At 41.0% G+C, this 27,603-nt stretch overlaps 1 protein-coding gene across 4 annotated transcripts in view; it reads right to left on the reverse strand.

Moving 5' to 3' along the window:
- Positions 1–27,603, reverse strand: part of LOC132898581 (PH and SEC7 domain-containing protein 1-like) — a 164,690-nt gene that overhangs the window by 83,262 nt on the left and 53,825 nt on the right. For all 4 annotated transcript variants that reach the window (XM_060940291.1, XM_060940294.1, XM_060940292.1 and 1 more), the window contains 3 exons: positions 14,140–14,331; positions 8,507–8,587; positions 7,036–7,148 (listed from right to left, as the gene is read on the reverse strand). In XM_060940291.1, the coding sequence (XP_060796274.1) occupies positions 7,036–7,148; positions 8,507–8,587; positions 14,140–14,331 (386 nt within the window). The remainder of the gene's footprint in view (positions 1–7,035; positions 7,149–8,506; positions 8,588–14,139; positions 14,332–27,603) is intronic.

Here is a 27,603-nt window from a genome sequence, read left to right on the forward strand (position 1 = left end):
CTGAATCTTTTGATGATATTATGCACTGTAGATGATGATATGTTCAAACTCTTTGCAATTTTACACTGCCGAACTCCTTTCTGATATTACTCCACTATTTGTCGGCGCAGAATTAGGGGGGTTGGTGATCCTCTTCCCATCTTTACTTCTGAGAGCCGCTGCCACTCCAAGATGCTCTTTTTATACCCAGTCATGTTAATGACCTATTGCCAACTGACCTAATGAGTTGCAATTTGGTCCTCCAGCTGTTCCTTTTTTTGTACCTTTAACTTTTCCAGCCTCTTATTGCCCCTGTCCCTGAACTATAGAGTTTTAGCTGGCAACGGCAGATGGCACGGTGAATTGTGTTCACAAATAATGTTCTCTGGAAATATTCCTGAGCCCATTTTGTGATTTCCAATACAGAAGCATGCCTGTATGTGATGCAGTGCCGTCTAAGGGCCCGAAGATCACGGGCACCCAGTATGGTTTTCCGGCCTTGACCCTTACGCACAGAGATTCTTCCAGATTCTCTGAATCTTTTGATGATATTATGCACTGTAGATGATGATATGTTCAAACTCTTTGCAATTTTACACTGCCGAACTCCTTTCTGATATTACTCCACTATTTGTCGGCGCAGAATTAGGGGGGTTGGTGATCCTCTTCCCATCTTTACTTCTGAGAGCCGCTGCCACTCCAAGATGCTCTTTTTATACCCAGTCATGTTAATGACCTATTGCCAACTGACCTAATGAGTTGCAATTTGGTCCTCCAGCTGTTCCTTTTTTTGTACCTTTAACTTTTCCAGCCTCTTATTGCCCCTGTCCCTGAACTATAGAGTTTTAGCTGGCAACGGCAGATGGCACGGTGAATTGTGTTCACAAATAATGTTCTCTGGAAATATTCCTGAGCCCATTTTGTGATTTCCAATACAGAAGCATGCCTGTATGTGATGCAGTGCCGTCTAAGGGCCCGAAGATCACGGGCACCCAGTATGGTTTTCCGGCCTTGACCCTTACGCACAGAGATTCTTCCAGATTCTCTGAATCTTTTGATGATATTATGCACTGTAGATGATATGTTCAAACTCTCTGCAATTTTACACTGTCGAACTCCTTTCTGATATTGCTCCACTATTTGTCGGCGCAGAATTAGGGGGATTGGTGATCCTCTTCCCATCTTTACTTCTGAGAGCTGCTGCCACTCCAAGATGCTCTTTTTATACCCAGTCATGTTAATGACCTATTGCCAACTGACCTAATGAGTTGCAATTTGGTCCTCCAGCTGTTCCTTTTTTTGTACCTTTAACTTTTCCAGCCTCTTATTGCCCCTGTCCCAACTTTTTTGAGATATGTTGCTGTCATGAAATTTCAAAATGTCTCACTTTTGACATTTGATATTTTGTCTATGTTCTATTGTGAATACAATATCAGTTTGAGATTTGTAAATTATTGCATTCCGTTTTTATTTACAATTTGTACTTTGCCCCAACTTTTTTGGAATCGGGGTTGTACATATCTGAGTGGCAAAAGTATGTGAACCTCTAGGATTAGCAGTTAATTTGAAGGTGAAATTAGAGTCAGGTGTTTTCAATCAATGGGATGACAAATCAGGTGTGAGTGGGCACCCTGTTTTATTTAAAAAACAGGAATCTATCAAAGTTTGATCTTCACAACACATGTCTGTGGAAGTGTATCATGGCACGAAGAAAGGAGATTTCTGAGGACCTCAGAAAAAGCGTTGTTGATGCTCATCAGGCTGGAAAAGGTTACAAAAACATCTCTAAAGAGTTTGGACTCTACCAATTCACAGACAGATTGTGTACAAATGGAGGAAATTCAAGACCATTGTTACCCTCCCCAGGAGTGGTCGACCAACAAAGATCACTCCAAGAGCAAGGTGTGTAATAGTCGGCGAGCTTACAAAGGACCCCAGGGTAACTTCTAAGCAACTGAAGGCCTCCCTCACATTGGCTAATGTTAATGTTCATGAGTCCACCATCAGGAGAACACTGAACAATAGTGTGCATGGCAGGGTTGCAAGGAGAAAGCCACTGCTCTCCAAAAAGAACATTGCTGCTCGTCTGCAGTTTGCTAAATATCACGTGGACAAGCCAGAAGGCTATGGGAAAAATGTTTTGTGGACGGATGAGACCAAAATAGAACTTTCTGGTTTAAATGAGGAGCGTTATGTTTGGAGAAAGGAAAACACTGCATGCCAGCATAAGAACCTTATCCCATCTGTGTAACATGGTGGTGGTAGTATCATGGTTTGGGCCTGTTTTGCTGCATCTGGGCCAGGATGGCTTGCCATCATTGATGGAACAATGAATTCTAAATTATACCAGCGAATTCTAAAGGAAAATGTCAGGACATCTGTCCATGAACTGAATCTCAAGAGAAGGTGGGTCATGCAGCAAGACAACGACCCTAAGCACACAAGTCGTTCTACCAAAGAATGGTTAAAGAAGAATAAAGTTAATGTTTTGGAATGGCCAAGTCAAAGTCCTGACCTTAATCCAATGGAAATGTTGTGGAAGAACCTGAAGCGAGCAGTTCATGTGAGGAAACCCACCAACATCCCAGAGTTGAAGCTGTTCTGTAAGGAGGAACGGGCTAAAATTCCTCCAAGCCGGTGTGCAGGACTGATCAACAGTTACCGCAAACGTTTAGTTGCAGTTATTGCTGCACAAGGGGGTCACACCAGATACTGAAAGCAAAGGTTCACATACTTTTGCCACTCACCAGATATGTAATATTGGATCATTTTCCTCAATAAATAAATGACCAAGTATAATATTTTTGTTTCATTTGTTTAACTGGGTTCTCTTTACCTACTTTTAAAATTTGTGTGAAAATCTGATGATGTTTTAGGTCATATTTATGCAGAAATATAGAAAATTCTAAAGGGTTCACAAACTTACAAGCACCACTGTAATTACATTGCCAGTCAAATATTTTAAACACCCTACACTTTCAGAAAATAAAGTACATTATTGTACCTTTAGCAGAACAGCAGCTTGTCACTGGGACAGTACTCTCTCAGGTACTTATCTGTGCCCTTTATACACTGCTTGGGACTGTATATGGACCTTTTTGGCCCTAAAAAGATACACATGGGGTCCAATAATGAGCTGTAGGGGGTACGTTAGTGCAGGCTATACCTCAGGGGACAGAAATGAACTCCTCCTGTATCTTTATTTCTCACAAGTTTATTTTTATAGCGCTTTTAACAATAGACATTGTTGCAAAGCAGCTTTATAGAATTCTGATGCCTTTAAATGCTAATTTTATCCCTAATCTATCCCCAATGATGAAGCCTGTGGCGAGGAAAAACTCCCTCAGACGACATGAGGAAGAAACCTCGAGAGGAACCAGACTCAAAAGGGAACCCATCCTCATTTGGGCGACAACAGACAACGTGATAACATTTTTAACAGTTTTAACATGAAGTCAGTTTTATTGATATTATAACTCTTCATTGATGGAAACTCAAGTGCAAAACTGTTCATGACAACCAACAGTGCAGTATTTTTGAATAAATGACCTCAGTTTAAACAGTTACAGGAATCAAGAAATGTTTCATATTATTCAATGTTTCGGGAACAGTTAGAAATCGCTCTTTAATAGCACAATCTAGATCTTTTTAGACACTGTTGGCACACAATACCGTATATAGATTTTGCATTTAACACTAAAAGAGTCTTATCTGCAGCTTTACCTTTCGAGTGTTCCTGCCGGTAATGAAGCCCTCACTGAGAGTCCGATTAGGATCCGAGAGCGAGCTAACAAGTTCCACAGGGATTTCGGTTTCCTGATTAAACTGCTGCACTGTATATCATCTGATTTTGTTTCATTTGAGGCATTAATAGTGATTTAACTGTAATAAATCCTTAAAAATCCAGGTGTTCAAAAACCTTTGACTGGCAGTGGATGTACTGTACAGTTAAAGTCAGAAATTTACATACACGTCATGGATATGAAGGTCGTGGCAATATTGGGCTTTCAATGATTTCTTTGAAAAAAAAAATTTTTCCCTGGGGAAGAATGATTCTACAAGATGCATCTTTAAAACAACAAGAATTGGGTGCACACGTTTTAATTTATTTTGGGTTTTCTGAAATCAACACAGGATGAAAATGATACCTACGGGGTCAAAAAAAAAATACTTAGGGCACACCTAATAGTTGGTTAAAATGTCCTTTCGTAAGTTCTACCTTGACCAAGGGTTTTTGGTAGCCATCAGCAAACTTTTGGCATAATTCTGGTTGGATATTTGATCACTCTTGGCAGAACTGGTGTTCAATTAAATTGTTTCCTTACACGGGCCCAACTTTTAAGCACAGTCCACCTATTTTCGATAGGGTTGAGGTCAGAACTTAATGTTCTCCTGCCTTATCCTTTCCACACACAGCTTTGACGTGTTTGGGGTCATTGCTCTGCTGGAACACCCAACTGTGTCCAAGTTTCAACTGCCTGGCTGATGGTTTGAGGTTATACTGAAGGATTCTAAGGTAGTCCTCTTTGGACTACCTTAGAATCCATCCACTTTGTTTCATCATGCTTAACAGTTGGTAGAGTGTTCTTGGGGTTGAATGCCTCATCTTTACTCCTCCAAACATACCTCTGGTCATTGTGGCCAAACAACTCAACCTTTGTCTTATCTGATCATAAAACTTTGCTCCAGAAGGCTTTTCTTTGTCCATGTGGTCAGCTGCACACTTTAGTCGAGCCTGAAGGTGTTGATTTTGGAGCAGGGGCTTTTTACTTGCACAGCAGCCTACCAGTCCATGGAGATGTAAAATTCACTTGACCGTATACAGTGACACTGGTGTTCCAGCAGATTCCAGTTCATAGCAGACCTGTGTCTTGGTGGTTCCTGACCACCTGAACCAATTTCTTCTCAGTTGAGGGCGACAGTATGGGTCTTCTTCCGGACCTTGGCAAAGTGACTCCACTTCCCAGTACCTACTTGTTAAACAAACCCATTTTATGTTGGCACAGAGAAGCTACCAGCTGTCATCAGCCATGATCGCTAACAGTTAGTTAAGAGACCTTGGCAAGTTAAGACATTTTGGAACTTTCAGTACTACTGAATTAAGTGGGCTTAGGTAAATTTTTCATCCTGCATGTACAATTATGACACTGTGCTGATTTCAGGAATCCCAGAATAATTTAAAACTTGTGCATCAAATTCTTGTTTTTTTTTCTTCTTCTATTAAAGATGTATGCTGGACAATCAATCATTCTGCCACAGAAAAATAACCGGTCAAAGAAAATATATGAAAGCCCAATACTGCAATGACAATTACTTTGGCGTGGATTTAGACCAGTCTCTTAGTGGTAGCCATACAGCTGACAATATTATACGCAAGGCCAACGCCAAACTCAAGTTTCTACATTGGCAGGCCAGGGACCTCGATAAGGCAATCCAGAAACTTTTAACGTCAGCTCTTATCCAATGTCATTTTGACTATGCCAGCTCCACTTGGTACTCTGGCCTTACCAAGAATTATAAGAATCGTCTTCAAAATAAAATTATTCGCTTCATACCTAGCTCCTCCCCCAGGACTCCTATAGGGTATACGGAGTTCAAACAGGTCAACATGTTGCCAGTCCATCTCCGAGTCAAACAAAACTAAAATCACATCCACAACATGTCATATGGTAACATTCGGAGATCTCTCACATCATCTATAAGTGTTTGGAATACCCGCTATAATACCTGTTCAGATCCCATGTCCCTTTATGTTCCTTCTGTTAAGTCATTTGGCCATTCTTCATTTACCGTAGGTATACCGCGATCACTGCCTGGAACCAACTACCATGTCAGTTGCAGTCCATAAATGTTTTAGATGGTATTTTAAAACTATGTCAAGAATTTTTGATTTGATCAATTTTATCAGCAATCACAAAATCCTTTAAAATATGTCTTTGTTAACCTTCTAGTTCATGCCATATTTTATTTTGTATACGTCCTGGACACCCCTCCCCCACTTTTGTTTATAGCCCCCTTTTTTGCCACTTGATGTACTTGGACCACAATGGAAATACGTGTTTACACTTTGTGCTCTCCATGTATTTTAATGTGCACTATACTTGTATTTTGTACACTACCGTTCAAAAGTTTGGGGTCACTTTGAAATGTCCTTATTTTTGAAAGAAAAGCACTGTTCTTTTCAATGAAGATCACTTTAAACTAATCAGAAATCCACTCTATACATTGCTAATGTGGTAAATGACTATTCTAGCTGCAAATGTCTGGTTTTTGGTGCAATATCTCCATAGGTGTATAGAGGCCCATTTCCAGCAACTCTCACTCCAGTGTTCTAATGGTACAATGTGTTTGCTCATTGCCTCAGAAGGCTAATGGATGATTAGAAAACCCTTGTACAATCATGTTAGCACAGCTGAAAACAGTTGAGCTCTTTAGAGAAGCTATAAAACTGACCTTCCTTTGAGCAGATTGAGTTTCTGGAGCATCACATTTGTGGGGTCGATTAAATGCTCAAAATGGCCAGAAAAATGTCTTGACTATATTTTCTATTCGTTTTACAACTTATGGTGGTAAATAAAAGTGAGACTTTTCATGGAAAACACAAAATTGTCTGGGTGACCCCAAACTTTTGAACGGTAGTGTACATTATTTTACTAAATAAACTCATCATCATCGACATTCATGTCCATGATGTGTATGTAAACTTCTGACTGCAACTGTATGGTTATAGGGGTCACTGTTTTTTTTTTTTTTTTTACAAAATCAGCGTTTCATAGTTATTTTCAGACTTAATACTTTAACAAGAACTGCTGGCATTCACAATTTTTGAGAGCGCAAAATTATATACGAGTCAACATGAACACAGCATTTGTAGCTCCTTAAAATCTTCTAAAATCCTGAAAGTCAAACCCTAATTTTGGCCACAAACCATCATGGTCCATGGTCGAGAAAACAATCACATCTCATTTTTGATAACTGAAACCAAGTCACGACAACATTCAAGTGTTGAAAACAAGCTCCTGCACACAAATTGAGCTCTTTTTTTTTTTTTTTTACCTTCAGAGAGTGTGAGGATAGGGTTGCACTGCAGGTATCGGTGCGAGAAGTGAGCCAGGACTCGCTCTCGCTCCTGTGTTTCTCCTTTTAGCACAAACTCCTGTAGGAAGGTCCTGAAGTAAAATAAAGAGAAACAGGTAAGCACGTTCCCTGAAATAAAATCACAAAACAATACACCCAACACAGAAAACACCATCTTAAACTCAGTGCTGGCTATTTTAACAACTACAGACCTTAAAATAGACATGTCTTGATATTTAAACGTGACCAGCATAATAATAGGAGTAAATGATGAACTGAACAAAGTGCCATTTTGTTAAATTATAGTTTATCCAGACATCTGAAATCCAAAACACTACAACGTTCCACAAGAACGCTGGATATTCCTCACGACCAAGGGAGTAACTTTGATTTTGACATTGGTGGGGACACAAAAGTGATCCAAGGCAGAGCTTTAATATTCGTCTGTAGGTGGCAGTAAAGGACCATGGATTTGTTGTATCTAGCCTAGCCTAGTAGTAGTAGAAAGAGGTCTCTGTAAAACGGTGAACGCAGCAGACTCAGCGGCTGTCACGCTGTTGATTCTGAAATGCAAGTCGCACATCTGCATGGCCATGCAGTAGCCTACATCTGACTACTTACATTCTGTAAAACCATTAGGTCTATAAATTTAACATTCATTCATCGAGGATATGATCTAACACCAAGTTACATTGCTCCAGCATTCCTTTTCTCTGCAGCTATGCAGTAGCCTAGCTCTGATGCGTCCTGTCACATTGCTAAACCTGCCTAAGGAGCCGCAGCAATACTTTTATGAAGGGTTTCCATACATCAAAAGGATTTTGTTGAGTTTTTAAAGCTCGACGGAAACCCTGCACTTACATTCTTGACTTTGAAGAAGAATGAACGAATGTCTTGTTTCTTGTGAGGGGGGGGCCGTCGTCCATGATACTCAAGTCAGCATGCGAGTCGTAGGGCAAGCATGCACGGACATCAAAGTCCAGCTCAACTTGTAGGCTGACGGAGAGTGGGTGGTGCGTGGGGTAGGTCAGGTGTGTACGTGCGAGATACGGGGGGTTGATGGGCGGGTAGTCACGGCTGCTGTGGGAAGTGTGCTGCTTTTACAGCAGATGGAGTGACAGCTGGGATAGCCAACCATGTAAGTTAGCAAGAAACAGGTAACTAATCAGAGAATGATATCTACGTTAGAGGGGGGATTATTAGCAGTGTCATACATTTAACCCTTTGTGTGCCATATAATCATTGATCAGGTTAGGACATCGGTTTTATTGATCGTGATTACACAGTAGCGGCTGAATATTGGTATGGACACGTCCCTAGCGTCCCTACCCAAAATTACGCCCTAGCTCATGACGTCCTTCTTTTAGATATCGCAGCCGATACTTTCAGACACACACGGACCATTTCGATTATTTATATTCGTTAAAGAAAACTCATCGAGCACACTAACCTCAGGGCCTGATCCAAAGTCTGTCCTGTAAAGTTAAAGTAACTCAGGTACTCCTGTGCAACCATCCTGCTGAAGTCATTACTGTACAAAAATAGAAACCAAAAAGAGAGGAGTGAGAACAAAGAAAGAGAGCGCGAGAGAAAATCAAATAACAGACTAATGTCAGATTAAGCTCTTGAAGAAGAGTTTGTCAGGAAAGCATGGTGAGAGGATTTGCTGTTCCCGTGGTGCATCTGTCAGATATGAGAAAGATCTTGAACACACAAAGATGGAGCGGAGCAGCGCTGGCTGTCCAAAAAACTGATCCAACAGCACAAATAAGGGATACAGAGAGGGACGGATATAGCAGAACAAAGTCTGGAGATTAACAGAAGCCTGCTGTCATATCAAACTGCTCAGTAAGAGTGCAGTACTCAGTGTCCGGTCCGTCCCTCTGTGTGTTTTTCTTTCATCCTATTTGATATATGCACAATCATAACTGATGCAAATGGAAAAATTGTGCACGCATGCTGGTTTGTTCAGTCGCAGATTTTTATTTTCTAGATATATTTGTCATTTTACTGTACACCATCTCATCCAACTAGTGCCTCCGGTCATTCTGGGGTCATCTTTCTGCCACCATTTATTTTTATGAACTTAATGATTCATTTGATGATTATAATTCACCAGGTCAAATATTAAACCCAGTAGTCAATTATGGACAGTCAAAAGTATTTACTGTACCCATTAAAATCTTTATTGCTCAATCTTTCACCCACAGAATCAATTCCATGGTGTTAAACTAGCCTGCGGATTTGAAACGGTTTGTACGACACAGGGCTTTGAACCGGAATTTTTTTCCTATTGGTTCTTTCCGAACAGAAACGGAATTTTAACGTTTCCAGTTTTGGGTTCCACCATTAAATAGACGTTCCCGAACCGGTTAGAACAAAAAAATTTCGTTCCCGGAACGGTTAATTACGTTCCCTGTCAGCTGTTTAACAAATGGCTATAAAATTATGTCTCTGTCTCATCCAGCTTAAGCCAAATGTAGGCTAATTCTATTACAACCTTCATTAAATAAGACAAGAAATAATTCAAAACAATTATTATTTCAAATGTTGGTGATTTGGATTCTCAGTATGTCTTCCCATCTACACAAACAGAAAAAGTGCCAAAAATGAAAAAGATAATTCGTTTAGTGTGTTACCAAAGGCTAGTTAGGCCCTATAGAGGGCTACCGCATGACGTCACCGCGCCGCGAGATTTTGTTAGGCGCCATATTGGAAGTACACATCTATGCAAGTACATACATACATACATACATACATACATACATAAACTACACCTGAAATGTAGCCAGGGCCGGTTCTGCCCTAATCTGGACCCGGGTGCAACATCGCGCAACCCCCCCCCCCCCAAAAAAAAAAACACAGTCTAAATCAGGACAACCATCACATAACTATAAACATTTTATATCAACTATTTTAACTAAATGGGCTATAATAAATAAGCCTGCAGGCAGCCACGGCGGGCTGCCTCAGAAAAGTAACTATTTGTCCTACCTTAAAACTCGTTTTGCATTTTCTGCCTCCTTTTTTGTATTTTCGACCCTCCGTTTATTTTCTTTCCTTTTCTGAAAACCCGATTTGTGTCCAGACATTTTGTTCTGCTACCAACGAACTAACTCGTCAGGTCTCGTCTCTCGAGCCCGCGATGATTCCCGTGGGAAGGGCAACAACTGATACATTTTTACAAACAGCCAATAGGGAGGTTGCATCGTTCAGGCTCTTCTTTGCTCAGACACTCAGTAATGCACTTACTCACTAGTAGTCCACCTTCCCGCTCTCTCCATTCAGTCAGCGACTGTCACACAGGAAGTGAACCCCAGCGGGTCATAGAAACTTGCGCAGGAGAAGAATGACTTTTTGTAGGCTACAGAAACTTTGAGGAACGAAATAAAAACCGGTATTAACCGGTTACCATTATTTTTAATAAGCGTTTCTGTTCCGGAACATAAAAAATAATAAAGTTTCTGGTTTCGTTTCTGTTCCATGTGAAATAGAAAAAGTTCCCGGTTTTCGTTTTCGTTCCTTGAACCGGTTCAAAGCCCTGGTACGACATGGATATATCCACTGATGCATCTTACCCTGTGTCCGAAATCACTCCCTACTCACTATATAGTGGACTGTATAGCGGGGGTCGCCATTTTGTAGCGCTGTCTGAACGTACAGTGAGAATTATTACACCTTATATAGAGTGCTTCGAGATCAGCGCGAACCCGGCGGCGGCCATATTGGAAGTCAAACGTCGCTGTGTCAGTGCATTGTTGTTGCTCAGCGAAGCAAAATGCCGAATACGTGTGTCGTTGTTGGCTGTAGTAGCCGGGGGGAAAAGGGTGGCAAAAGCTTCCACAGACTCCCCAAAGTTGTGACAAACCAGGGAATTGCAGCACAGGAGAAAAGCAAGCGGAGGAGACGACAGTGGCTGGCTGCCATCAACCGATCAAATTTAGGACAACTTGACTGTATCCGGATTTGTTCTGATCACTTTGTGACAGGTAGGTTAAATTGTCTTGAATTTCATAGTTACTAAAATAAATGTGATACAAACTATTATCTTTTCTATGTACTTTCAGCAATGATTAATGGATATATTTGTCACATTAGGTAGCTTATGTCTACTGCAGTGCATTGTTGCATCAAATGGCATTTAAGATCTAGGCCTAGTAATGTTTATGTACACATGCTGTTAGTACAAGTTACATACTAGGCCTACATTTTATTCACTGACTAAAATAATTGATAATTATGCGGCAACAAGCTGGGGTCAGCTTTCCATTCCTTCTCACTAACAGTGTATGGATCTACATTCCCAATGAAACGTACCTTCTCAGCATAACGCTCCCGTGCCTGCTTATCTAAACTTTCACAGTAGTGCTCCATCACTTCGGATGTCTAAATTCTTAAAAAAATCAAAGCTTCTAAGCCCTCTAACGCGGAAACGAATCGGTGAATGTTTACTCTATGATGCGTACTCTATGCGCGCTCTGGAGCGAGTGACTTCCAAGATGGCCGCGCTGACCGCATGGTTACTATTTTTAGCATCATCTCGGAGCACTCTATAGTGCACTCAAAATATCCCACAATGCATCACAAAAAGTAGTGTACAACCGATGGTCGCGAACCAAGCAATATATCCCATCGTGCATTGCAGTCGTGCTGAAAGAAATCAAAAGCTTCAAATTTGATTGAATAAAAGGCAGCGGCAAAGAAGAAAAAAAGTATTCAGCCTTGATTTAAAAGAACTGAAAGACGCAGCAACCACAAAGTACTTTGTATTTATTAATGTTGGAAATACGCTCAGTATAATATGGATTTAGGCGGCACGGTGGTGTAGTGGTTAGCGCTGTCGCCTCACAGCAAGAAGGTCCTGGGTTCGAGCCCCGGGGCCGGCGAGGGCCTTTCTGTGCGGAGTTTGCATGTTCTCCCCGTGTCCGCGTGGCTTTCCTCCGGGTGCTCCGGTTTCCCCCACAGTCCAAAGACATGCAGGTTAGGCTAACTGGTGACTCTAAATTGACCGTAGGTGTGAATGTGAGTGTGAATGGTTGTCTGTGTCTATGTGTCAGCCCTGTGATGACCTGGCGACTTGTCCAGGGTGTACCCCGCCTTTCGCCCGTAGTCAGCTGGGATAGGCTCCAGCTTGCCTGCAACCCTGTAGAAGGATAAAGCGGCTAGAGATAATGAGATAATATGGATTTATCACAAAACCACATGCATGTATTTATTATTTTGAAAATCCACCAGCCGACTGATCTGGCACGTCTTAATTGTGTGACAGTAATTATGTAAATGAGCTCACTATATAGTAATTCCCGATATAGTGAGAAGTGAACGAGTGAGTGATCTCGGACACAGGGTCAGAGTAATTAAAGAAGAAATCCGTGTAAAATATACATACAGTGGATATAAAAAGTGTACACACCCCATTAAAATGATATTTTACATTAGAAAAACCTGAGACCATGATAGATAATCTCAAAAGTTTTCCCACCTTTAATGTGACCTATAACCTGTACAATTCAATTGAAAAACAAATCTGTTGGGGGGGGGGGGGGAGGGGGAGTACAATAAGCTGGTTGCATAAGTGTGCACACCCTTAAACTAATACTTTGTTGAAGCACCTTTTGATTTAGTTACAGCATTCATTCAGTCTTTTTGGGTTCACACCTGCCATCAATTAAAATGACTCTGATTAACCCCAAATAAAGTTCAGACATTTACTCAGTTGCCTCCTCCAGCAAAAGCCAGGGTTCACAGAGAGCTTACAAAGCATCAGAGGGATCTCATTGTTGAAAGGTATCAGTCAGGAGAAGGGTACGAAAACATTTCCACGCCATTAGATACTGTATACCATGGAGCACAGTGAAGACTGTCATCAAGAAGTGGAGAAAATATGGGACAACAGTGACATTACCGAGAACTGGACGTCCCTCCAAAACTGATGAAAAGACGAGACGAAAACTGGTCAGGGAGGCTGCCGAGAGGCCTACAGCAACACTGAAGGAGCTGCAGGGATTTCTGGCAAGTACTGGCTGTGTACTACCGGTACATGTGACAACAATCTCCTGTATTCTCCATATGTCTGGACTATGAGGTAGGGTCAAAGGAAAACATCCAGGCCCGGATAAATTTTGCAAAAAAAAAAAAAAAAAAACGCATCACCTCTCCCAAAAGCATGTGGGAAAATGTTTTATGGTCTGATGAAACCAAGGTTGAACTTTTTGGCCACAATTCCAAAAGGTATGTTTGGTGCAAAAACAACACTGCGCATCACCAAAAGAACCCCAACCCCACGGTGAAGCATGGTGGTGGCAGCATCATATTTTGGGGTTGTTTTTCTTCAGCTGGAACAGGGGCTTTAGTCAAGGTGGAGGGAATTATGAACAGTTCTAAATACCAGTCGATTTTGGCCCAAAACCTTCAGGTGTCTGCTAGAAAGCTGAAGAGGAATTTCATCTTTCAGCACGACAATGACCTCCCAAAAAAAGTTTTGGAACGGCCCAGCCAGAGCCCAGACCTAAATCCAACTGAAAATCTGTGGGGTGACCTGAAGAAGGCTGTGCACAAGAGATGTCCTCACAATGACAGATTTGAAGCGCTTTTGCAAGGGAGAGTGGGCAAATACTGCCAAGACTAGATGTGTCAGGCTGATCGACTCCGAACCAAAAAGACTGAATGCTGTAATTAAATTAAAAGGTGCTTCAACAAAGTATTAGTTTAAGGGTGTGCACACTTATGCAACCAGCTTATTGTACGTTTACGTTTTTCCCCCCTAACAGATGCTTGTTTTTCAGTTGAATTGTACAGGTTATAGGTCACATTAAAGGTGGGAAAAGTTTAATTATTTACTGTGGTCTCATTTTTTTACATCAGAAAAACCGATCATTTTAACAGGGTGCGTACACTTTTTATATCCACTGTACCTTTATTTGGCATAATTTTGAGACCTACTGCCTAAAAAACTGTTAGTAAGCACACACCAACATGATAAAAGGTTATATGCGTGTGTGTCCCCTGTTCAGATATTTACGTCTCAACTGCAGCTCACACATAAGCAGAAGCATTTGGAATTCCTGACATTCATTCACTCACTTCTTGCTTAAGTGGCGAGCGACGTCACACTTCCTGAACCCGTTGAGGTTGTAGAGCCGTTTAGCCAATCGCTTGGCAGCCTCCAGGTCAGCACGGTGACTGCTGGTTAGCGTGTCGCTGCTTCCCAGTCCCAAACGCTCATTCAGCTCCTGATCCAAGACCGCATCTGTAGCCAGCCGTGCAGATTTCTCTCTATATACACACACACACACACACACACACACACACACACACACACACACACACACACACACACACACGCGTGCACACATACAAAACACGGCCTTGGTATTCTTGTAAGGACCTTCCATTGACAATGATTAATGCAGCCAGCTACTGTTATGTTTACACCTAAACCTAAATATAACCTTTTGACTTTTCTGATAAAAGTTAAAAATATACAGTGTTCCTCACCGAGGCTAGTCAAATTTCCCCATAAGATGCTTATATTCTTGTTGGGTTATTGTCCACAAACCTAGACTAAAATTACAGCAAACTAAATATAGCCCAAGTATAGGATGAGCCTCGTACCCTAACCTATAAGAAATTATCTAAATAATAAACAGGTTGTAAATCTAAAAAAAGTCAAACACACTATGCACTGATTTTAAAGCTAAAACAAAATCCTTGTACCCCATAAATTCTCTTACTGTGCTTGGAAAGACATTTACTAGTTTACATTAAAATTAAATAGCATGTACTATAATGTACATTTTCCCCCAATTAGGCTCTCCGATTCATCCATCCATTATCCGTAACCGCTTATTCTGTGCAGGGTCACGGGCAAGCTGGAGCCTATCCCAGCTGACTATACAACCCTGATTCCAAAAAAGTTGGGACAAAGTACAAATTGTAAATAAAAACGGAATGCAATAATTTACAAATCTCAAAAACTGATACTGTATTCACAATAGAACATAGACAACATATCAAATGTCGAAAGTGAGACATTTTGAAATTTCATGCCAAATATTGGCTCATTTGAAATTTCATGACAGCAACACATCTCAAAAAAGTTGGGACAGGGGCAATAAGAGGCTGGAAAAGTTAAAGGTACAAAAAAGGAACAGCTGGAGGACCAAATTGCAACTCATTAGGCCAATTGGCAATAGGTCATTAACATGACTGGGTATAAAAAGAGCATCTTGGAGTGGCAGCGGCTCTCAGAAGTAAAGATGGGAAGAGGATCACCAATCCCCCTAATTCTGCACCGACAAATAGTGGAGCAATATCAGAAAGGAGTTCGACAGTGTAAAATTGCAGAGTTTGAACATATCATCTACAGTGCATAATATCATCAAAAGATTCAGAGAATCTGGAAGAATCTCTGTGCGTAAGGGTCAAGGCCGGAAAACCATACTGGGTGCCCGTGATCTTCGGGCCCTTAGATGGCACTGCATCACATACAGGCATGCTTCTGTATTGGAAATCACAAAATGGGCTCAGGAATATTTCCAGAGAACATTATTTGTGAACACAATTCACCGTGCCATCTGCCGTTGCCAGCTAAAACTCTATAGTTCAAAGAAGCCGCCGTATCTAAACATGATCCAGAAGCGCAGACATCTTCTCTGGGGCTAGGCTCATTTAAAATGGACTGTGGCAAAGTGGAAAACTGTTCTGTGGTCAGACGAATCAAAATTTGAAGTTCTTGATGGAAATCAGGGACGCCGTGTCATTCAGACTAAAGAGGAGAAGGACGACCCAAGTTGTTATCAGCGCTCAGTTCAGAAGCCTGCATCTCTGATGGTATGGGGTTGCATTAGTGCGTGTGGCATGGGCAGCTTACACATCTGGAAAGACACCATCAATGCTGAAAGGTATATCCAGGTTCTAGAGCAACACATGCTCCCATCCAGACGATGTCTCTTTCAGGGAAGACCTTGCATTTTCCAACATGACAATGCCAAACCACATACTGCATCAATTACAGCATCATGGCTGCGTAGAAGAAGGGTCCGGGTACTGAATTGGCCAGCCTGCAGTCCAGATCTTTCACCCATAGAAAACATTTGGCGCATCATAAAACGGAAGATACGACAAAAAAGACCTAAGACAGTTGAGCAACTAGAATCCTACATTAGACAAGAATGGGTTAACATTCCTATCCCTAAACTTGAGCAACTTGTCTCCTCAGTCCCCAGACGTTTACAGACTGTTGTAAAGAGAAAAGGGGATGTCTCACAGTGGTAAACATGGCTTTGTCCCAACTTTGAGATGTGTTGTTGTCATGAAATTTAAAAATCACCTATTTTTTCTCTTTAAATGATACATTTTCTCAGTTTAAACATTTGATATGTCATCTATGTTCTATTCTGAATAAAATATGGATTTTTGAAACTTCCACATCATTGCATTCCGTTTTTATTTACAATTTGTACTTTTTCCCAACTTTTTTGGAATCGGGGTTGTAGGCGAGAGGTGGGGTACACCCTGGACCCCACCAGGGCAGGCTTCAATGCTAACTTTTGACCCCTTAAATGGCCTCAATTTTTTTGCCCCCCTTGAAATTTCCTTCTGCCCTAAAATTTTGCGGTATTTTGGCAAGTTTAAGTACACGGTTCAAGACAATACTGATATGTTTTCTAGGTATAGCCTAATTGAGTTGTTTAAACAGAAGTATATTAAAAAAAATCATTTATTTCTGCAACAGAAGATCAAGACAAGCCCTGAAAACATGAAACATAAATCAATATCATACATGTAAGACTTGCGCATGGTACAAGTACGTAATACGTCTTTTTATATAGGAGTTAAGGATACACAAACACACTTTGTTTTGCCTATAACAATGACTAGCAATATTGCAAAGATGAATTATAAAACTAAAAACATTACAAAACAGGAGTCTGTACTGCAGTACTGTCTTATTCAGATCGTCATCGCATTTAGGGGGAAATTAAACTATGGGATAATTCACTATGTAAATGATAATATATTTATTGTGGTTTACTATGAGACACAAAAGCATGTCTTTCCATTTATTGAATGTACTTACCACTAGCTTTTATTATTACAAGAATGATTATAGTTACCGTACGACTATAGCTACAACTGGAATGTGCGGATTCTGTTCGAGTTTGTAATTATTGTTCCATCCACTATTAGATAAAATTTAAATAAAATCTTACAACATTGTTTGAAAGTCAAATAACACTTCAGATACTGTTTTAAACAATAATAACCATCACTGTATAAATGATAGAGTGCAGATAGCTGTGTAACTAGAAGTCCTTGGGGTTGCTGAGCCATGGACGGGTGGGGATACCATCCAGCCCACAGTTCAGGCTGGAGTAAATGCTTTGGCTTTCGCAACATTCTGCTTCCAAATGCTGATGTCGGGAAAAAGTATTTACACAAAGAAGGTTTTCTTGCTTTTTTTTTTTTTTAAACTGTTCTGTGTCGGGACTCTTCGGGAAAAAGAATGTATATTCCAACATGTAGCTAATGCTAACACTAGGCCACTAATCTGCACCATCACGCCAGTCGTTTTGAGGAATTTTGTACGCATCGTAACCACTAATAAACTCTAATTTCCGCATATATCCATCCTGCACTTCTTTCTGACTAAGATTATCCAAGTAATCTGGTAGTAGAGCTTTTTTAGCTGTAGTTTTCTTCGAACAGCAGCAACAGACGCTGGACATCTTCGCTTGGCTTCAGACCACTTGTAGGTGATGAAAAGCACAAATGGCTCGCTTCAGGTGCACGTGCACAATCAGAATCACCGTTACAAATCGGGAAGAAAAAGCAAAAAAAAACAAAATGGCAGTCACAGGGGAGACGAGAATGCTGGTTAATACATCTTGTTTTTTATAATGTACTTGCTTGAAAAATAATTTTTGTGCTTAAAGAAGCCCACCATAGGTGTGCCCGAATGGGCCTAACCAAATATTTCTGCCCGAGCGTCTTGATGGGGCAAATCGGGCAATGCCTGGCCTTGAGGCTTGCAGGTCATCGCAGGGTTGACAGACAGAGACAAACAACCATTCGCACTCACACCTACGGTCAATTTAAAGCCACCGATTAGCCGAACCTGCACGTCTTTGGACTGTGGGGGAAACCAGAGCACCCAGAGGAAACCCACACAGACATGGCAAGAACATGCAAACTCCACACAGAAAGGCCCTCGTCAGCCACTGGGCTCGAACCCAGAACCTTCTTGCTGTGAAGTGACCGTGCTAATCACTACACCACCACGCCACCCCTCTCCAAATAAACACAATGAAAAGTGCATGTCAATGTTACATCACACAACCTGCCACTAAATCTTTTTTATAAAAAGATCAGTAATGATTTCTCTAAAGCACAACATTTTTTGAACATTTTTACATCTCGGACACGGTCCAGTGCTCTTGGGAAACTCAACTCCAGGGCTTTATTGAGCAGCAGTGCTTTTTTAAAAAGCGCTGCTGCTTTTATCGGTGACTCACACCTTAAATCCACAGAGCAAAAACAAACAGCGGTTCAAGATCTTTACGGACTCAAAAACTGTCAGAGAAAGCAAGAGAAGGCAAACCACAGCTTAAAACAACCTGTTGGAGAAGAAAAGCCAAGTTATGAGAGAGGTTTATTACCTTTCTCAGAAAATCAGCTCTTGCATGTTAAAAGGAAGGAGGGGAATGACTTTTTCTCAGCAACGTATGATGAACATAGTCACAAAAGGGTGAGTGCAAGTAACAACAGAAGAGAATATTAAAGAAAAGGTGATCACGACAGCTTAAAAAAAAAAAAAACGAACGAAAAGCTGCAATTCACGGCCCAAACTTGGCTTCATGAATTCAAGATCTGCATATTTAAGACACCAATTAAAGCATGTTTAGCCTTTCTGTAAATTTCACCTGCTGTAGTTTTCTTTTTCCAATTAATCCTTGCATTGTTGTATACTACTATCCTAATTGTTTTCCTAAACTCACAGGTTAATCTTAAATTTTAAGTTCAGGCCCTTATTAAAGGAAAAGAAAGCACATGGTTAAAATACAGTTATGAAGATAAGATTATGACAAACTAATGATTCATGCCAATAATTGAAAATAAGGAGCTCACACAACAAAGATATCCATCTCCGAAAGTCAGTTTCTATGCAGAATTCCCCCATCATCGATGATTTCATAAATGCCACCATTGAAAATATTTTAACCAAATCTGAAAAATCCCCCCCGATCATTTGCGGCAATGCTCTGACGTCACTTGGGCGCAGCACATGGAAGCTCCGCATGGCGAGTAAGACTTGAAGCATTGGGATTGTATTACATGACATCAACCGTTGTTTTCACCATTTTCCTGCGCTAAAAGGACACTGTTGGTCTCAAACAGACCTTACTAAGCAGGGAAACCTTTCAAGAAGGCTGTTCGATGTCCGAGAGGGAACAAAATGCCTAGCTGTGCAGCGGTCGGGTGCACATGCAGGACTGGATCAGGTCAGCAGCATGGCCGCACGTTCTATGGCTTTCTGCTTGAAAAAAACAGACTTGCTCAAGAAATGGCTAGTCAACATGAAAAGGGTGGGCTTCGTTCCTACAGCGAATTCCCGCTTGTGTTCAGCACACTTTCTGGATACCAGTTTTAAGGAGGATTTGTACGCCAAGCACGTCGGTGTGGCAGAAGGCCAGAAGAGACAGAGACGACTGAAGAAAGATGCAGCGCCAACAAAATTCGAACATAGCAAGGGCAAGGCTCTGAAAGAACGTGCAAGTACACAAAAACATGAAAGGGAGGGCAATATTGAAGAGGTATTTATATTGCTTTTAATGTAGTAAAAGTAATTATCAGTCTGTCTGTTTAGATCTACAATATTCGCATTAGGAAGACCAAATGCGCTAACTGATCACTCGATGTCCCGTTATCGCTCAGCACGAACCACATCACATGGCCTTTTTGAAGGGGCTATTCTGATTTCTTTCCATAGTATTGGACCCTTTGTATAGTGCTCAGCATAAATGAGTGCACCCCCTTTGAAAAGTAACATTTTAAAACAATATCTCAATGAACACAAACAATTTCCAAAATGTTGACAAGACAAAAAGTTTAATATAACATCTGTTTAACTTATAAAGGGAAAAAGTAAGGTTAATAATATAACTTACATTACACATTTTTCAGTTTTACTCAAATTAGGGTGGTGCAAAAATGAGTACACCCCACAACAAAAACTACTACATCTAGTACTTTGTATGGCCTCCATGATTTTTAATGACAGCACCAAGTCTTCTAGGCATGGAATGAACAAGTTGGCGACATTTTGCAACATCAATCTTTTTCCATTCTTCAACAATGACCTCTTTTAGTGACCGGATGCTGGATGGAGAGTGTTACTCAACTGGTCTTTTCAAAATTCCCCATAGGTGTTCGATTGGGTTCAGATCAGGAGACATACTTGGCCACTGAATCACTTTCACCCTGTTCTTCTTCAGAAATCCAACAGTGGCCTTAGATGTGTGTTTAGTCATGTTGGAAATGTGCATGACGACCAAGGGCACGGAGTGATGGTAGCATCTTCTCTTTCAGTATAGAGCAGGGGTGTCAAACCTGATCCATAAAGGGCCGTGTGGCTGCAGGTTTTCATTCCAGCCATGCAGCAGCACCCTGATTTGGCTTATTCAATCAACTGACACACCCACCCTTTAATCAAGGGTGGGTGTGGCTGCAAGTATTTGACTGTGTGAAGACAGTTCAGTTGATTGAATGAGCCAAGTCAGGTGTGCTGCTGCATGGCTGGAATGAAAACCTGCAGGCACAAGGCCCTTTATGGATCAGGTTTGACACCCCTGGTATAGAACAATACGTCTGTGAATTCATGACGCCATCAATGAAATGCAGCTCCCCGACACCAGCAGCACTCATGCAGCCCCACATAAGGACACTGCCACCACCATGTTTCACTGTAGGCACCATGCATTTTTCTTTGTATTCCTCACCTTTGCGACGCCATACAGTTTTGAAGCCATCAGTTCCAAAAACATTTATCTTGGTCTCTCACTCCAGAGTATAGAGTCCCAGTAGTCTTCATCTTTGTCAGCATGGGCCCTGGCAAACTCTAGGTGGGCTTTTTTTGTGCCTGGGCTTTAGGAGAGGCTTCTTTCGTGGACGGCATCCATGCATGCCATTCCTCTGCAGGTGTACGCCGTATTGTGTCACGGGAAATAGTCACCCCAGTTTGGCTTTTTACTTCTTTAGATAACTGCAGTGAACTTGCATGCCGATTTTCTTCAGCCCTTCTCATCAGAAGACGCTCCTGTCAAGGTGTTAACTTCCATGGACGACCTGGACGTCTCTGTGAGATGGTTGCAGTTCCATCTTTCTTAAATATTTGTACCACTTTTGCTACAGTATTCTGACTGATAAGTAAAGCTTTGCTGATCTTGTAGCCTTCACCTTTGTGGGGGAATTCTGAAGAGACAAGTTGAGCATCACTCTCCATCCAGCATCCGGTTACTAAAAAAGGTCATTGTTGAAGAATGGAAAAAGATTGATGTTGCAAAATGTCGCCAACTTGTTCATTCCATGCCTAGAAGACTTGGTGCTGTCATTAAAAATCATGGAGGCCATACAAAGTACTAGATGTAGTAGTTTTTGTTGTGGGGTGTATTCATTTTTGCACCACCCTAATTTGAGTAAAACTGAAAAATGTGTAATCCAAGTTATATTATTAACCTTACTTTCATGTTATAAGTTAAACAGATGTTATATTAAACTTTGTCTTGTCAACATTTTGGAAATTGTTTGTGTTCATTGAGATATTGTTTAAAATGTTACTTTTCAAAGGGGGTGGACTCATTTACGCTGAGCACTGTACATTCGTTCAAGACCCCCCTAAAACCGAACTGATGGCAGCGATGCGTCAGCCTTCCGAGTCACTTTCCGCCATCTTGTCTGTGGAAGTTGATTACTGCTTCACCCCTTCAGTACTCAAGAGCGACACTCAGCCTTGCACCCAAGTGACGTCATGCATCGCCCTTCCAACAGACTACATGGCAGCCTACTGGTGGCATGAGAGCAGCGATACAAAAACTCTCGCAACTTTCTCATAAATGGTCAAACATGCCTGAAACTTTTCTTATAGCCTCTCAATATTACAAGCTACCAACCCATGCATGTATTTATGTTACATTTTCCATGATCAAAAATGTTCTCTCTGTTCTCTATGAAATGCCGTTCCAAGATAAACAGTCATTTAGCGCTGTTTAACTACCTACGCCTCGAGATCTTACCTGCAGCCTGAATGCCGGCGTGTTGGGACGTACTGATCCTCGGAAATGTCGCCATGCCAGCAAAATACCGGATGGCTATTTTTCCTCTGGCTCTTTCTGCTGTTTTGATTCGCAGGCACAGCTCGAACAAGACCAGCTCCACCTCGAGACCCTGTAACTCTTTTACCCCGACTCGCACTCATTGCAATCGTCTGCGGTCTGGGAACTGCTTCACACACACTGCCTCGCATCTGTAAAGCATTTCACCTGCAGTGTGAACAGGCCTCACACCTCATCTGCACTACACTAAAACATATCGCATACTGTTATTTTAAATCCTGACCTCTTCTTATTCCAAAACGTGGAAAAAAAATCAATATTCTTTATCTAGCAGCTTGCTCTGTATGCTTCTCCATGTTTCCATCACTCTTCCGTTACTGACTGTTTGCTCTGGAATTTGGCAGCTCTTTCTTTCAACAGAGTTGCTCCGACTCTCTCGCTCTCGCTCCCCTCCCTTTCCCTCCCTCTTGGTAAACTTTTGCAGTTCTCTCAAATGACCTCCAAAAATCAGGCATGAACAGGGCAGTAGAAATGGTGGTCAAAATCCAGTCCCAGTGTCCCCCACTCCCTCATTCAAGCTTCCAGGATCTACTCAGAACTGGATTTAATTTTTGTTTGTTAGGTAACCAACCTAAATGCACTTAAACACACTACACTACAGGACGTGATGCTGGCAGCAGGAAACAATGGCTCACTGTATGAGTGTATAACCCTTTACACAAAATCAGGTGTTGTGAGAGACTGGGGAGGGGAGAGGAGGGCAATGAGAAGTATGGCTGAGGACAGAAATTCCCACTGTAAGATTTGAGACGAAAATGTGCTTCACCTGCATTAGGTCATTAGTGCTGTTACCTCGCCACCAGGGGGCGAAGTATTGTTTTCGGTGGGGTTTCTTTGTTAGCAACATTACGGGAAAACGGCTGGACCAGTCTTCATGAAACTTTCAGGATAGATGTGCATTGGTCACAAATAGAACCTCTGACATTGAGGGTCATCTGGTCAAGGTCACCAAAAAAAGGTCAAAAACTTTTTTTTTTTCACGATACATCTTCCTTCATATTCATCACATTTACTTCAACCCAATTCCAAAACGTTCATCTTTCAATTCTGCTTCCATCGATATGCTACATGATGGGGTATCTCTCGGTTTTCTTCACGGTTGGGGATCAAGGTCATTGCTAAAATTTGCATATTTACCATTATAACTTGAAAACATCTCCCCATCTTTAACCATTTATCATTACCAACATATAGGAAGTCATATATGGGCTTTCATTTGGCACCATGACCTTTGACCTTGAGTGACCCTGAAAGGTCATACGCAGGGTCATGGATTTTCAGAGGCTCATAACTGTGAAATGGTTCAAGATAGACAGATACTTACTGACACATAGGAAGTCATATATGGACTTTCATTTGGCACCATGAAAGGTCAAACTCAAGGTCACAGGTTTTCAGAGGCTCATGACTGGGAAAACGGTTCAAGATAGAGAAACGCTTAAATGAGACACGCAGAACCATGGCCTCACTTTCGTTTATAAATGCCTTGAGACCTCAAGAATGGCACAGGAATAGTTTTAAGCGTTAACAATAAATCTAATATAGTCATTTTTATGACAAATGATTCATATAGGTAGCGGTCTGAGTGAATGACCTTGACAGCAGGAAGTCTATCGGTCTCATCGCTATTTCCGCTATACTAAAACACAGAGCTTGCTGCAACTCCGATCCTCCATTTTGAGCGAATTTATCACCATGCCACGTAGATGTGTTGCTAGCGGGTGCAGCAACACGACAGAAGGTGGATTTACGTTGCATTCATGGCCCAAGAAATGTTCAAACTGCAAAGATTTGGACGCGTTTTGTGAGAAATTCACGGGCATATTGGGCGCCTACGAAGTGGCCTCTCCTCTGCCCTGCACGTTTTACTGAAGACTCGTACGAGACCTCTGATCTGTTGAAGAATGTTGGCTATAAGCCCGTATTGAAAGAGGGTGCAGTACCAACAATTAAATAAAACTACAAGAAAAGGAAAAAGCATTTATTTTTATTTATTTATTTTTTAAAAAGGAAAGCAAGTTCAATTGCACCAGTTCTCCCAGAGTGTGAGCCGAGGGTTGTTGGTAAAACCTGGGATGGAACGGGACATATTGCTCGGGCAGTGACCTCCCCGTGGTTGTTGCTAAAACCAGTGACATCCTGTCCCGGGTTTTAGTAAGTGCCTGAGCTGCAGGGCTTTACATTAGCACCCGCCCACCCGCCAAATGCGGGTCAAATTCGGCTTTGGCGGGTAACAACTTTAGTCTCACTGGCCACTTTGGCGGGTGGTTTATTCTGTGGTATGACAATATATTTTAATTGTAGTTTTCTCTGAAGGCATCTGATATAATAAACGCATTGCAATGTAATATTACGCTCCTACAACTCCCATGAGCACCTGCATAAACATTCTGACATGTTAGAATTGTTTAGAACGCTCGTTAACGTCTCAGATAAAAATCAAATCAATGATACGGTAACCTGCGGTTAATGAACGAAGCAACAAAAGTTGCTGACGACTGACAAGCGCACTATGTGGTGGCATATAGCTGGAGTTTCAAACCCTGCCGTTCAGGAAAAAAGGGGCAGAGATGAGCAGGGCCGGAGCAGCATTTTAAAATCACCGAGATCCGTGATGCGCAAAAGCGCGCGCCGAAAAATTTGACACATTTAAATGAGAAGGGTGAATTACACATCACACAAGAGATCTATTCCTGAAATTACTTTTAATGGTGTTTGAACTGAATATTGTCAGTTTTGAAAAAAAAAAAAAAATCATGTATGTGGCAAGAGTAAGAATAATTTAAGCTTGTTTAATGGTTTGATCTGGCCCAAGCAATGAGGACAAAAGATACCCTAACCATGTAGCCTATGTAACTGAGATACATTAACAATCTGGCATCCGTTACACCTACACAAAAAAAAAAAAAAAATTATATTATATATATATATATATATATATTTTTTTTTAATATTTTCTGGGGGAAAAAAAAAAAAAAAAATCAGTATACACCACCATGTTTTAGGCAAAGTTATCCAAGGCAAACGCAAGTTGAAACTTTCCACTCTATTGCTTTGGCTTATCGAATGATTTATTTTTAAAAATCACAAACAAACAAGGCAGGCTACAACTGCGCTGCTTCGAAAATGTAAATTGAACAGCTTCATGAAAGTGCGCTGATGGTTCCCATGAAAAAAAACATGTCTCCTGCACTGCGTTCCTCCCCCGAGTCGCGCACTCATTCGCTTGTGTGTTCTTGGTCTCAGAGCCGCGCACACGAAACAGACACAGAAGACAGAATCAACGTTTAACATCATTAAACAATGCACTTTTTTACGGAGACGTTTTAATGTCATTATTTTTTTATCCAGTTGAATATTTAGCATACAAATGTATTTTCAGCTCTTAAAAATGACCGAGGTCCGGACCGCGGGGGCCTCATAGCTGAACAAGACGCTAATAGGAAGATAAGACAGTTCAATGACAAATGGAAGTTAGGGCGAGATTCGCTAGTTCATAGCAAAACCGAAAATACCCTGGACTGCAAAGACTGTAGAAAGTCTGGCAAAGACAGGCACCAGTAATTTTAAACTCGAAACTATAAAGGACCACGAAAAGTCAAATGCACACATCGGTACCATAACATCAAAACAGGCGAAGATGGCTGGTTCACTACAGGACAGCATTGCTTTCAAGTCCCTATCATGAAGTTGGCTGAGCTGGAGAGGATGGAGCTGCTGTTTAGAAACGTTCAGGCAATTGGAAAGAAGTTGATCCCGCCCCAGCTATCAACTTATGGCCTGCTGAAAGCCTCAGGTCACGAAGACCATTTTTCATGGACCATTCAGACTCGTCTGTTGATGAATGTAATGAGGGCATTTAATGTCTCTCTCTACACACACACACAATAGATAATACATAATATACATAATAATACTTGATAATACACATAATACTTCCATATCAAAACATCAAATGTTTTTCATTGATAAATGTTTTGAATTGGACTTTTAATATTAGAATCAGTTCAGTTGTATTGAATGTTATTTTTCATATTATTATTTCATATTGTAAGGGGCTTGAATTTGAGTTCAATAAACAGAATACTCTGTTTATATTTTTGTCTGAATTGGTTGCATGTTTTCATGTAGGGAACTACCTTAACGGCACTGAATACTTGAGTGCTACTGAAGAGATGCATTATATGCTGCCATTCATAATTAAATCTAGATCTTCCAAACTTTAACGCATCATGGTGAAGAAAAAACTGATTTCCTGGCAACAAAATTGTGGCTAATGAAAAGGCTGAATGGCTAGTGACTCAGGAAAATCACTAGCCACAGTGGCCGGTGAGCAAAAAAGTTAATGTAAAGCCCCGCTGAGCTGAGCAGTAATGGCGGAGTACTCCATATGGAGAAAATGGAGAATGAGTGGAGCAGCCGTCTGATTTCTGCACTGGATATTGCTGCCATCTCACCCTTACATGGAAGAAGCAAATGAACAGAGAACTGAAAGAACAACTGAAAGTCAGATTATTTTTGAAACAATCGGCCACAAAATCAGCCTTCAAGAGAAGCAAGAACACAGACAGGTAAGCTGCGACTCATTTGGATTTAAAAAAAAAAAAAAAAAAAAAAAAATCACATTGTTTACCTGCATTTAGATTAATGCATGTAACTTGTATTGTGCGTTTAAGTTACCGGTAAAATATTATTTAATTTGCTTCAGAATGTGATTGTCTCAGTTTATCTGACTATTTAATTAGCTTTTTTTATGTTTTATCGGTGAACATGTATGCATGTACATGCATGTTGCATAAGTTATAACACCCATCCTGTTTTAATGAGAGTCAACCCACAATCAATGAAGTCAAATCAGTCTTAGCTGAGCAAGTCGGTAACGGTATTTCTTACTTTCACCATAAATTATTTGTGTGACTTTGGTCTATAGCTGTCAAAGGCCTCGGCCTTAAAACCGGTTACCGCTGTGACATCACGCACTCAGGGCTGGCTGGCTCAGCGGGGCAGCTCGAATGCCAACTTTGCGGTCGATTTTAACTCTCAAAAATATATATTTTTTATTCCCATTTATGCAGCATACAATAATTAAGGATGGGGATACTATCCACTCAAATTTATTTACAAATAAAAAGTTCTGTGTATCTCCTTTAATATT

The sequence above is a fragment of the Neoarius graeffei genome, chromosome 14, assembly GCF_027579695.1.
Source record: "Neoarius graeffei isolate fNeoGra1 chromosome 14, fNeoGra1.pri, whole genome shotgun sequence".
Taxonomy (NCBI): Eukaryota; Metazoa; Chordata; class Actinopteri; order Siluriformes; family Ariidae; genus Neoarius; species Neoarius graeffei.